The 14,162-nt window shown below is 40.1% G+C and overlaps 1 protein-coding gene across 2 annotated transcripts in view; it reads left to right on the forward strand.

Annotated features, from left to right (window-relative positions):
* Nucleotides 1-7,951: 7,951 nt before the first annotated feature.
* The window catches only part of Cdin1 (CDAN1 interacting nuclease 1), a 211,781-nt gene continuing 205,570 nt past the window's right edge, over nucleotides 7,952-14,162 (forward strand). Inside the window, exon 1 of one of the 2 annotated variants that reach the window (XM_028875771.2) lies at nucleotides 7,952-8,438. In XM_028875771.2, coding sequence (XP_028731604.1) covers nucleotides 8,338-8,438 — 101 coding nt within the window. In that variant the 5' untranslated portion in view covers nucleotides 7,952-8,337. The remainder of the gene's footprint in view (nucleotides 8,439-14,162) is intronic. The other variant, XM_028875772.2, reaches the window with a different exon arrangement.

Here is a 14,162-nt window from a genome sequence, read left to right on the forward strand (position 1 = left end):
TTCTCTTAATTTACTCCTTGCCTCTTGGCTTTATTATCTCATCTCCATATTGCCCATCCTGCTTGCTTTGTGTCACTTGGCATCTCTGCCTTCTTCTTCCCAGCGTTCTCTCTGCCCTGAAAATCCTGCCTAGCTATTGGCCATTTAGCTTTTTATTAAATCAATCAGAGTGACACATCTTCACAGTGTACAAAAAGATTATTTCGCAACAAATTTTTATGGCTGTTCATATTTTCTTAAGGGTATTTGACATAGTTGGCACTTATATTTTTTAATTGTGTCTGTGTACATAGTTCAAATGTCACTTTGTAAAACTAGCTTTGCACATATTTGTGAGTCAGTATGTGGAAAGCTTAAGTGCTCTTGAAGATCTCACTTCTGTTACTCCCTGCCCATACCATTACCTTATGTTCCTTCTTATCCCTGTGCTAACTTAAGCCTTTAAGCATGCTTGAAAGCGCAATAGAAACCCGAGCTCTCTTGCATGAGGATTGGCAACCAGAGTGACTGTGCTCTCGGCATAGCAAAACATTTGCTCCTTGCATCAATAACCATGATGAATCTGGATGTCCAGATATATGCCTTCATCATGCTAAAAAATAATAATAATACTGGCTTCTGTCGACATGCTGACTGTCAGAATGCACACAAGGTAGGAGGATCAGTGACACCATGTCAATCACAGCTCTGTGAATGGAATGTCCAGGAAAGTTCTCTGTGAGTTACTAAAATCTCTGTTTTGGTCAGTACACCTATGACATCATTTTCTCATGGCAGGTTGATGAAGGAGAAGAGTGCCTTAGCCTCTTGCAGCCTTGCCAAGGACCTCACTCAAGGACTAGCTTGAGAATCTGTCTTCTACTCTTAGAAACCTACTACTCTGTTCCTCATATGAACCAAAGGTTAATTACCAAGTATTCATAATGATATCTTGCTTGTAGTGTAATATAAATTAGTTGGAACTGGACTCAATTTATGTATACAGTCTGATTTTATCTAGTAAAGAAAAAGAATAAAAAAAAGTGAGTAATGCCAGTGGTAGATTTTCAAGTGCTAGGACTAGGGATTATTCAGAACACCTGAGTTTACATTTTTTTTTTTTTTTTTTTTTTTTGGTTTTTCGAGACAGGGTTTCTCTGTGTAGCTTTGCGCCTTTCCTGGAGCTCACTTGGTAGCCCAGGCTGGCCTCGAACTCACAGAGATCCGCCTGCCTCTGCCTCCCGAGTGCTGGGATTAAAGGCGTGCGCCACCAACGCCCGGCTCTGAGTTTATATTTTTGACTAAAAGAAATATATATGTTTTGTTGATCATAAGAAAAGAAGCTGGCCGGGTGGTGGTGGTGCACGCCTTTAATCCCAGCACTCAGGAGGCAGAGCCAGGCAGATCTCTGTGAGTTCGAGGCCAGCCTGGGCTACCAAGTGAGTTCCAGGAAAGGCGCAAAGCTACACAGAGAAACCCTGTCTCAAAAAACCAAAAAAAAAAAAAAAAAAAAAAAGAAAAGAAAAGAAAAGAAGCTAAGGTTTTTTTTTTTTTTTTTTTTTTTTTTTTTTTTTTTTTTTTTTAAAGAGATTTGTGTTGTCTCATATGTTAAAATTAAATATAAAGAAACTGGTTGAATTTGCAAGCCATTTTGTGCCTTAATTTCCCTATATGTCAAATATGAATAATTATACAAGTTACAGATTCTGTGATTGAAATACATTAGGTAGTGATAGAATGTGCTTTTCATTTTCCTAAAAAAAAGCAGAGCCTACTCTAATTATAACTGCTATTCTTACCTGTGAAGGAATTCCTTTTCTTACCTTTCAATCACAGAGAAAGAATGGGTTATAAATCTTGACTGGCATCTTGCCTTCTCTTTTGAAGGTCTAACCTAGTGGGATGGCAAGAGAGGGTAATGTTTTAAATGAAAAGTCTTAGCGCTAATCTCTATCTGACATATACTTCCAATTCCAGCTCCCACTGAAAGGAGTGCTTATTAGGGAAGACCTGATTCCCTGCCTCCCACTCCTCTTCCTTCCACCTGAGCAGAAGCCCTCTCCCAGCCCTGCGCCTTTCAGTTTCTGAATTTATAAATGGGAAAGATTCCTCAGAACATGATGGATTCTTGCAGAACGGTCTTGGGGACAAGAAGAATGATTGACAACTGCAGAAATTACATCTGAGGTTTGGTCCTTCAGGAAAAGGGGACACAAATTGCCTGTGAATTATCTGCAAGTCCCTGATGAGCTCGAGGACAAAGTTTAAGAGGCTTCAATCTTTCCCCAACACACCAGTTTGTGTACCTTCCTCTGTTATAACGCAAACACCCAAGAGGAATCATCCCTGCAAAAACACCACTTGTTCTCTATCCTTCTCAAATACGGTGATGGTAAATGTGTAAATGGCAATTGATAGCCTTTGTCACCCACCCATGCATTGGGAGTAAGTTTCAGAACAGAAAGGATACATAGTTCTCATTGGTGGGTTCATAACCTAAAGAAGAATTGAGGCTTTGTGCTATAAAAACACATGGTATTAATTTCATAGGGTACATTTTATTTGTATATGGTCTTGTGCATGCTAGACAAATGCTACACTTCTGAACTACAACCCTAGCTCAAATGGATACAAATTACTTAGTCTGTAAAGATTTTGTTGACTTTTCTAACTGCATCACCAGAGAAAAATGAAATGCAGTAGACAAATGGAGATAATAATAATGGTTGATGCATAGAATTCTAAAAGGAACAAGTTATATTCTTAACTAAGAGTTCATGGAAAGACGCCCTAGATTTTCAAATTAGCAATGTTTGGACTTATGTAGTTTTCAATACTGATGATAAGATATAGTGGTGTGTTGGGAGACATTTGATTATACTGTGTAAAGATAGGTCCCTGTGATTGGTTTAATAAAAAGCTGAATGGCCACAACTAGGCAAGATTTCCAGTCATAGAGGACGCTAGAAAGAAGGATGGAGTGGAGAGGAGACACAGAGGAACCAGGAAAGCAGGATGGACAGTATGTAGATGAGGTAAACAAGCCTCAGGGTGGCACATAGATGAACAGAAATGGGTTACTTTAAGTTATAAAAGCTAGCTAAAAACAAGCCAAATATTTCAGCCAAGCTTTCATAATTAAGAATTCTCCATATGGTTATTTGGGAGCTGGCTAGTAGGACAAAAACTCTTCACAGTGGTACTTATTGATAAGCAAATAATGGTTGTCACACTTTTTGTTACATATCTGGATAGAGTAAGCATTAAAGTTGCAAATATTTATGATGTTCTACTGAATCCCACATTGACAAGTTGCTGGTTTGTCTCTATCTCTTTAAATTTCATTTTCAATCATTCACTTTTGATCTTGTTTTAATGATTTCTCCACAACAAATGGAAGGCAAGTAAGGAGTTTAACATTGGTAATTGGAGAAACACTATTCTAGAATGTTGTACAGTAACTGGTGAAGTAACTAGAAGCCACCTGTACTTCTTACCTTTGGTAAGCACCTTAGTATTTTTGAATAACAAAGACCCAAAGAGGTGCCACACTGAATTGTATGTAGGTAGGGCAGTTTCTGCTTGTATTGGGTCTTCGCGAAAGCCCCACAGACATGTGGCCTTCCTCTGGAGTCAGACCATTGGTTTTAGAGACCTCCCTCACTGACTTCCATAAGGAGGCTAACATTTGGTTTTGTTCTTCCTTGTCCTTTTACAGTTGAGTGTTTTTTTTTGTTTTGTTTTTTTTTTTGTTTTGTTTTTTTTTTAATGTTTCTTTTCTCCAGTCATAAAGTTGAGTACTTATCTCAGGTCTCCTCACAGTTGTTTAATCTCCACTGATTATCAGAAGCTTTTGTTGTTTTGAGATTAGAATAAAATAATTTGTCACTGAAAGGTGAAAAGTATAGTGATTTTAACTTTGGTTCAAGAAATGGATTACATTGGGTGGTATCTCATCGTCAGATTAACTTGGGTTCAAATCATGATTTTACAATTTAGTAGCTAGACATTATGGCTAAGCCTTCTTAAAATTTTTAAAAATTTTTTATTTTATAAGTGTTTTGCCTGCATGTATGTATATGCACCACATGTGTACTTGATGCCCATGAAGGTCACAAGAGGTCATTGGATCCTCTGGAACTTGATTTATGGGGGATACCACGCAAGTGCTGGGAACCAAAACCAGGTCCTCTGCAAGAGCAGCAAGTGCTCGAAGCTGATGAACCATCTTTCCAAGCCCAACCCCCATTATTATTATTAGCTTCATTTTCCAGTATGAAAACCAGCAGCTTTACTAGACAGTGGAATTGTAAAGATTAAGTGATATGAAGTAGTAAGGAGATGTCTTAGAGTTTTTATTGCTGTGAAGAGACACCATGACCATGGCAACTCTTATAAAGGAAACATTTCATTGGGGTGGCTTGCTTATAGTTTCAGAGGTTCAGTCCATTATCATGACACTGGGGAGCATGGTGGTGTGCAAGCCGAAGTGGTACTGGAGCAGTTGAAAGTTCTAAATCTTGGGGGCAAGAGGAAGTCAACTGAGAATCACACTGAGGGAAGCTTGAGCAAAAGAGATCTCAAAGCCCGCCCCCACAGTGACAGACTTCATCCAACAAGACCACACCTCCTAATAGTGCCACTCCCTTTGGGGGCCATTTTCTTTCAAATCACCACAGGGGATAATAACTGCCCACAATAGATTCTCAAAAAACATTAGCATTCTTCTTTCCCCATGTTCAGTTAATAGACTTTCATTACTTTTCTTTAAAACTACCACTGTAAACGTTGACAGAGAGAGACCCCATGAGTAGATAAGAGTTTTCAATACAATAAAAGTAGTATGCCCACTACTTTAAAAACACTCATTTGAGAGGACTGGACCTACCTCAACTGAATCTACCAGGCTGAGCTGAATCCCCAGGGGAGTCTTTGCCCTGAAGGAGATTGGAATGGGGGGTGAGTTGGGGGGAGGGGGCAGGAGGAGGGAGGACAGGGGAATCCGTGGCTGATATGTATAATTAAATTAGATTATAAAATAAAAAAAAAACTCATTAGATTTGGTAGACCCTTTGAAAACGTGGCTGAGTCTTTTCAAGGTCAGACACTCTTCACTCTGCTTAGAACTCTTTGCTCCAGTCTGAATAATTTCACCAGGCCTATAACATGGCTCATTCTTAACTTCCCCCTTTGTATTAGTGCCCTTCTTGAAAGGACCACCTGCTTCCCCTCCACACTTCATCCCTCTTCAAAGATGTCCACTCTTTATATCAATCAGGAATTGGTCCAAAGAAATCTGATCAACTCCCTTCACTTTGTAGAACTGTAGCTTCTTCCAGGGTGTTATACCAGGCCCTACTTACTTTTTCCCTCTAAGTATGCTTTCCTACACTTTCCCAATTTTTTTTTTAAGGTTCTTTTCCCTTTCAGATGAGACCACGCCATTCCTTTGCTTGTGCTATAGTCAGAACATTCAGGAGGAGAAAGGCTGTCAGTTGTTCAAGATCAGAGATTCCACGGTCAATTCCAAACAGGAAGATGGCCAGATTGGTTTCTTGTTTGTTTCAGTTTTCAGTTCTGTGCTATTATTGCATAGCCCGACATTCCTTAGTGAGGACATGGTATTTCTGGCTGACTGAGAAACAGGGGCACAAACTTGCAGAGAAAGCCCTAGAAGAAACAACAGCAGATGAGGGACACAGGGTAGGATGAGAGAAGAGAGTAGAGTAAGAAGGCAGAAGCAGGAAGCAAGGAAGCCTCACATACATGCCATTGCAAGCACTTCGGGAGGAAAAAGAAACCAATGAAGTCACAACACAACAGCTCTGCCCAACTTCTATTTTGTCCTTAATAAACAACACTACTGTCACTGCCAATAGCAACATAACGTTCCTTTTCTCCCAGCACTAACTCTAAATAATCTACTGGATTTGGGTCAAAATAGTAAACTGCCAGCATGTTAAAAATTAAAAAAAAGAAAGAAAGAAAAAGAAAAACAAATCTGGCATTTTCCTTAAGGGTTGTGAGGGTGAGCGCAGGACAAGAGCCAGGGAGAGGAGTTGCTATAAAAATACCTTGTTCAAACATCCTTGAACTGATGTTTTCTATAAAAATCCGATGGCTGTGAATTGGAAGGAGTGAAGCTGTGAAGGGAAAGGAATGGGCAGCCAAGTGGTGTCTGCTTATCGTCAGTCAGCTTTCATGTCAAAGTCATGGCAGGGTCAGCAACAAACTAGCCAGGTGGCAACTCCAGGCTCTGCTGCCATAAATAACAGTTATGTACTAATGTCACACAACCAGAGCTAGATGTAAAGCATATGGGAAGGAAACATTCGGATGTAAAGATCTAGAAACTGGCGATGCTTGCTCAGTTTAGGATCTACTGCTGGTACTGGACTTTTTGAAACGATTGAGAAAATACGTTTTTAAGGGGGAAAATGTTTTAGAGGGGGGAAAAAGAGCCCCTGAAATATGATAAAAAAAAATTAGAGTATTTACTTAAAAAAACAACCTTAACCTTAGGGTTTAGAAGAGTGACTGTCTGATGAAGTGATTAAGCATTGTTGAGAGCCCACAACAGCACATTCCAATTTTCACTTGAATTCCACTCCTGCTATTTACTTGTTCTCATGACCTCTGGGAAGTTCCTTAACCTTTCATGCCTTTGTTCAGTCTGTACAAAGGAAGGAGGGGGCCATAATGGGGATAGAACCTGCACCAAGGGAAGTTATGGGGATTAAGGGAGTCTTTACAAGGGAATCCACAAAGCACTATCTAGTAAATATCCTATCCAGTTTACTTATTACTTACTTATTTTACATAGACTATTTGCTGGACGTTATGCAAGTAAATTTTTACTTGTACTATCTTATTGTTTTTATTGGCAGATGGTCCTGTACACAGTGCTAGATATCACAAATATAAATTTTCATGTATATCATGTTCACACACTCTCCTAGTTTCATTACTTCTTTGGTCTTCCTCTGCTTTCTTGCATGTGTATGTATATGTGTGTACATGTGTAAATACACACACACACATGTATTTGTAATCTGTGTAAAACTGAGAGGAAACACAAAATATTCATTTGAGTCCTTTTCTCAGAAGATGACATCATTTGAAGCTTTACAACGGTGTTTGTAAATCACATTTTCTTTATTCTTTCTCCTGTTGACTGACATCTAGGGTGATTCCATAATGTGGCTATATATTGCCTTACTTATTCTTAAAACCAGCCTTATCAATTAAAAAATATATATATAGGTAAAGAAACTGAGGCTTTGGTGGATTAAGGAATTTATCAAAGGGGTCTTATCTGAACCAATCTTCCAATTTATGCGTAATAGCAAATGGAAGCTACGATAAACTGTTTAAATGTGCTAAAACATTTTCTTTCACTTGCTCAAAATGTTTAAATTTGAAGAGAACACACACAATATATGTCCATCTTAGAAGCAAAGGTATTTTTAAAAAGGAGTTAGAGGGGCTATTGCTCTAATATATTGACTTAGGAGAGCTGTGTTCTATTCACAGTACATATTGGAAAAAAATATTATCTCAGCGTTTCATTCTTATACACATTCTTTGGCAGCCCACTCTTTTGGGGGCCAGAATGAAGAACATACTTTTTGGGGTGTAGGGAATGAAACTGACATTCTACTGCCAGTTGCTTTAAGACGCAGGATTTAAATTCTCAGCAAAACCAGCATTGCTTTCCATGAGAGCGGCTGGAGAACTTTCCCAGCACAAGCCAAGCTACAGGCTTGCCCAGATGCTTTGCACTGCTGAGCTTCTGCTCACCTCTTGAGGCCCAGTTTCTTGCAGGCTGTGTCCGCGGCGGCAAGAAAGGGGCGTGTCTGGACACAAATTCAAATCCCGCGCTCCGGAAGACAACTTCCGGGGCTCTAGCTCAAGGCTGGAGGACCACCTGTGAGACCCGCCCCTGAACTGTGCGACAGGCCTCCCTGGTTTCTTGCAACTATCAGTGTGGCTTCAGTGAGCTTCTCTGTGCCATCTCAGAGAGGTGACGCTGAGGACACCTGCCCCTAAAAGACACAAAATCTTTCGCGCGCAGCCGCCACTTCCTGATTGCTCTGCCCTTACCTAAGATGGCGGCTAGTTGCCTTCGGCCCGGCTTACTGCGGCTGCTCAGTACACTGCTGGCGCAAACAGGTCTACAGCCCTCCTGAACCGCGGAGGTGAATCCTGGGACGCAGCGTGTCTCCGCCCCGCGGTGCAGCTAGGGGGTGTGCTTTGGGGGCATAGGGGCTAGTGTTGTGCTGCGATCCGCCTTTCCCTCGCTTCCTAGCACCAAGGCTGCACGAGCCCAAGGTGATTTTTTTCCCCCTTGGGCCCAATATGATACTAACCAAAGCCCAGTACGAGGAGATAGCCCAATGCCTAGTGTCTGTACCGCCCACCAGGCAGAGCCTGAGGAAGCTGAAGCAGAGGTTCCCCAGGTAAGTCCCTGTCTCCCTATCACATCCTTTTGCCTTCAGCCCAGTTCCGGCCACCCTGGCAGTGCATTGGAGCCACGTGTCACACGCAAATGGGAGGAACATAGTGACAAGGGTTAGGTCAAGGATCATGAGAAAGCTCCCTCTCTCCCTTTCATCTCCCTACCACACAGAACACTTTAATGGCTGAAGACCTTGGAGCCTCTCCAGGCCTTGCAATAGGATTGAAGTCAACAGATGTTGATGGAAAACTTGATACGTACTGGGGGGAAAGTACACATAGTAGGTGCTTCATGAATGTCCAGCGGTTAATTCAGAGATACTAGCAATGGATGATGGGTAATGGAGTCTTTGCGAAGTAAAAATGCGAATTGGAGGTTCACCAGACTGGCTTGCTGCCTGTTTTGCATAGACACCTAGAGGTGGTAGATAGTAAACAGAAGACCCTTTGGTGTTGCCACTGGTGATAAACAAGAGAGCCCAGGCCTAAAGGGGTCTTGTGCTGTTGACTATGCAGGAAAAGGTTCTCAGTGTAGTCAAGTACATTGGTACCCTAGGGATTACACTCTTGAGTCTGGCCATAGCGACCTCCAGGTCTGAAGGTTTCTCATTATGTGCATACATAGTCCCCATGGGCTTCATACTTCTCTCTTCACTGGGCTGTGGCCTTTTAGGATTACCCAAGCTGCTAGGAAAGGTCTCTCAGAGATTATATAACATAGATCCCTCATCTCAAAGATGTGAAAACAGACCCAAACATTTCTTGAACCTGTTCAAGACAACTAGGTTATCATAGTTAATACAGTAAATAATACAGAACATTTTGTACCGTTTTTTTTTTTTTTTTTAAATTCAAAACCATATTATGGTATTGAGTGAGCATAGTTACCCCAAATGGAGAGCTTTCCTATCTGTAATGCATAACCTTTGACCATGTATAATGAGAGATAATTCATTGGGAAAGATAAATTATTGGATAATAGGTAATAATACAAATTAGAAGCATATCTTTTATGAACTGGTGTTTGGTAGACTAATTTTTCTAGTCTCTAAACAGAAAAGCTCTCCTTTCAGTCTTGTCCATACTTAAGGATGATGGTTGTCCCTTTATATCTGGAGAGGTTTTGTCATAGTTGCTGTCCAAGAACATAGTTGGTGCGTTGGAATTTAACTACTGTCATTAACTTTTTTAGTTCTGTCCATGAACAGTCAAATGGGTGGTAGCTGATCACCCAAGGGAAAAGGTATAAGATGTACATATATATCATGTGTATATTATATAGCATATGTTATGTATTCTACATGCACATATACACACACACACACATACATTGCTGGGCAGTTTTGGAGCTTTCTGATACTTTGCTCTCATTATGTACTTATTAAAAGAACATGAGTGTATATGTGTGTATTTGGGCCCACATGTGTCAAGGTGTGTGTGTGGAAGTCAGAGGACAGTTTGGAAGTTGTTTCTCTCCTTCCACCCAATGAGTTCTGGCAATTGAATTCAGATAGTCAGGCTTGGTGGCAAGTGCCCACTAAACCATCTCACCGGGTCCACTATTTTTGTCAATGTACTTCTTTGTATGTCTTTATGTGGTTATATCTGTAAGTACTCACTAAAATATAAGTGAAAGCTGAGAAATTAAGAAAACTATAAATTTGTTTTGAAAAATAGTAAGAATATTACTGGTTAGTGTATTTTATATGTAATAGCCATAATTCCAAAAAAGGTCGAGACACAAATGATACGGTTGTATACTTTTGCACATTTCTTTAATGTCTGCCTTAAAGACAATAAACTGCATCTGCTTTTTCGTTTAGCGGGTTGTCATATGTTGCTGATTAAAAGATAGCAAGAGGCCTGGGCGGATGGCTCACTGAGTAAAGTGCTTGCCCTGCAAGTATGAGGACCTGAGTCGGGTCCCCAGCATCCATGGCAAGCAGAGCAGCTCCATAGAGAAAATGCCTCCATCAGATTGCGTGTAGGCATTCTCATGGGGGTACTTTCTTGATTAGTGATTGATGTGAGAGGGTTCAGCCCAACTGTGGGTGGTGCCACCCCTGGGCAGGTGGTCCTGCGTTGTGTAAGAAAGCAGAACGAGCAAGCCATGGAATGCAAGCCAGTAAACATTGTTCCTGCATGGTCTCTGCTTTAGTTCCTGACTTCCTCTCATGATGGCAGCTGTAAGCTAAAATAAACCCCTCTTTCCCCAAGTTGGCTTTTTGGTCATGGTTTTTTTTTTTTTTTTTTTTCCCCACAGCAATAGGAAGCAAACTAACACAGAAATTGGTACCAAGTTCATTGGCTGCTGCTGTGACAGGCCTGACCATGTTTTATGGAGGAGGGATGAAATGGAAACCCTAGCCCTAAAGAGGGCATGTCTCAAAAACTATGTAGAGCCATAGGGGGAAAGATATCTGATGTGGATCTCTAGCCACCACATGTGCATGTATGGGCAAGTGCACCCACAGACATGAGGCCAGTTATACACAGCTGTATACCACCAAAGAAAAAGAAAGAACAAATACCAAGAAACTCTGGCCTCATATGTAGTTGCAAAAGAGAAGAGTAACTTAATAGGCTTTCTAGATAACTGTGGATTAAAAAAAAAGACTGGATGTTTGTATTACACAAAAGCCAACAAATGATAGTTTCTTGAAGGCCAACTGTAATGTGGGATATGAAACCCCATCAAAGACTTGTCACGCTTTTTCATTGTAACTTGCATTGTAACAAGCAGCCTGTTCTGGACTTCAGTGGGTCTTTTACCCGTGGAATATTGGTTTTGAACCAAACAAACCTTCCAAATGTTGCCACCTTTCATTCTACTGTATATATATATATAAATGCCATTTGCTAATCTCCTCAGTGACCTAATTAGAAGTCTGTAAGATTTGAAGCTGTCAAGCTATGGTGATGGATATGAGCTTTCTAATACTTGAATTTTCCCTTGAAAGTTCAAATTTTATCATTGACAACACATGCTATTAGTTGTTTTCCTTGAGATGACAGGCTCACGTCATTTATATTTGAGAAAACTGTCTGCCAGATACCCAAATCTGAATAATCATATTTTGTTTATTGTTTATTCAAGTAAGAATTGTATTCCCTGGAAAAAGTGGCTAGCTCAGCTCTTCGTCAGGTGCATTCCTCCATGGAGATACCACCATATCTTTAAAAACAGCCAGGCGGTAGTGGCGCACGCCTTTAATCCCAGCACTCGGGAGGCAGAGCCAGGCGGATCTCTGTGAGTTCAAGGTCAGCCTGGTCTACCAAGTGAGTTCCAGGAAAGGCACAAAGCTACACAGAGAAACCCTGTCTCGAAAAGCAAAAAAAAAAAAACAACAACAACAAAAAAAGTTTAGAATAAAAACAGTCTTTGTATTTACTTCTAAATTCAGCACGTAGAATTTTGAAAGGATGACAATTAATATTAATTAGTGAATATTCTGAAATGAAGTATTCTATTTATTTGTTTGTTTATTTATTTATTTATTTGAGACAAGGTTTCTCTGGGCAGCCTTGGCTGTCCTGGAACTCACTCTGTAGACCAGGCTGGCCTTGAACTCACAGAGATTCACCTTCCTCTGCCTCCCAAGTGCTCAGATAAAAGGCATACTCCACCACTGCCCAACTACTTTTTATTTTTTTAAGCTGTGTTGTGTATGTGAGTTTGAATATGGCTGTAGTACCCTTGCCTCAGTCTGTTGTTAAGTCTTGGAAATTAAAAAGCTATCTACTTTAGGGTTAGTGGGCATGGGAGGAGTCCAAAGGAAGGTATGTGGAAGGGGTTGGAGAAGGGAAAGTGATATCATTCTATTACTATTAAAAACACATAAAAAAAAGGATTAGAAGTTTACCCACTGTAGTATACAGTAGGCACAAATGTCAATAGAATAGAAGGGGAAGTAATATTTTGTAAAAAAACAGTTTTGACCTTCTAGACTGAGAGGGACTTGGGGACTCCAGGAAACCATTGGCTACATTTGAACACAACCACTCGCTGTTTGAAATCAAAGCTCATTTATTTTTGAAGGTTGTTGGTGGGTATTAATGAATGACTACCAAGAAGATTGCTAATTCTTTCACCTGCAGAACATGGCGTCTCTGTGTCTGCAACTTATTGTCATTGAGCAGAGTCTCTCTTTCATCTGCAATATGGGAATTAAGAATGACTTCTGCTAATTTGAGGTTCTATTAGCTTCTTTTTTCTTTTTTCCCCATTTCTGGGGATCAAATCCAGGTTCTTATCCAAGCAAGAAGAATAATCTATCATTGGGCCATATCCACACCTAGTGTTTTTAAAATTACAATACATTGTAGGTTATTTCAATTTTTTTGTCTATTTAATTTTCTTTTTGCATTAGTGGACCCACTTGGTATTCTATAACTACCTTTCTATGGGAGTATTTGCTTTTATGAAATTTTTGTTGCTTATTATTTGTTGGGTGTGCTGATGTTAAAGATGTTTATTTTGGTTTTCTTGTCTTTTGTTGTGGATGTTTTCTAGTTTGCTTTTAAGTATTCTGATTTTAACTTCCTTATACTTCAATTTAGGCTTCTTTTTTTTTTCTTTTTCTTTTTTCTTTTCTTTTTGGTTTTGCATTTTGGATCTTTGAGACAGGGTCTTTCTACATAGCCCTGGCTGTCCTAGACCTCACTATGTAGACCAGGCTGGCCTTGAACTTACAGAGATCTGCTTCCTACATACTGGGATTAAAGGCCTGTACCAGCTTACCTGGCTCTTTTTTGTTTTCTATGTCAAGGTCTCATTGTGTAGACCAGGCTGGGCTTCAAAGCTTGTGTCATCACTCCTGGCACATCCTTAAATTCTTTTTGTTGTTTTTTGGTGTTTTGAGACAGGATTTCTCACTGTAGCTCTGGCTGTCCTGAAACCAGGCTGGCCTTGAACTCAGGGATCTACCTACCTTGACCCTGGAACGCTGGGATTAAAGGTGTGCACCACCACGCCTGGCTTTCAATTCTTAATATTGCAGTTGCAGTACTTTTTGACATATGTTGAGAGGCATAAATGTGAAGTAAGTTTTCCCCAGCATTAATTTTATTTGTATTCCATACCTCCTGAGGGAAGACTCACTTCAGTATGTCTTTGCTGTTTTCACTGAAATTGCAAAACTGTCATTTCAGGCCACCTCATTGAATTTCGGCCCTCCTTTTTACCTGTCTGTTCTCAGAATCACTTAGATAGCAGAGTACTTCCCCAGCATGCACAAGGCTCTGGTACAGTTCCCAACACTGTTTAAGAAAAACCAGAATCCTCTACTTATTGTGAAGAGGTGTGACTTTGTGAGCTTCTGTTTGGAAATCTACCCTCATTCTATTCTTTCCTTCTCTGCAGTTTAATAATAGTGGGTCATTCTGTCCTTAGCAGATCAGGTGAGTCTAGTATCTAAAGCTGCAGTCAGGGCTGTATTTAATGGTTACATTTGTATTTTATTTCCTGGTTTCTGATTCAGAAAGACACTTCCAGTCCAGTCAACTGTTCCTCCTAAGATTGTGTTATATACTTTCCTGTTCAAACCCTCTATTTGTATATATTATATGTATTTGTAAGTAGTTTTAAACTCAGAGAAAATTTGTAATAGTATTCCAGAGCATTTTTTATGCCCTCTTGCATAAATGTTAATATTTTGCATGACCATTGGACCAATTGTCAGAATTTCAAAATTAGTTTTAACATAATGTAGTCAGTTGCTGGAACT

This window comes from Peromyscus leucopus, chromosome 4, assembly GCF_004664715.2.
Source record: "Peromyscus leucopus breed LL Stock chromosome 4, UCI_PerLeu_2.1, whole genome shotgun sequence".
Taxonomy (NCBI): domain Eukaryota; kingdom Metazoa; phylum Chordata; class Mammalia; order Rodentia; family Cricetidae; genus Peromyscus; species Peromyscus leucopus.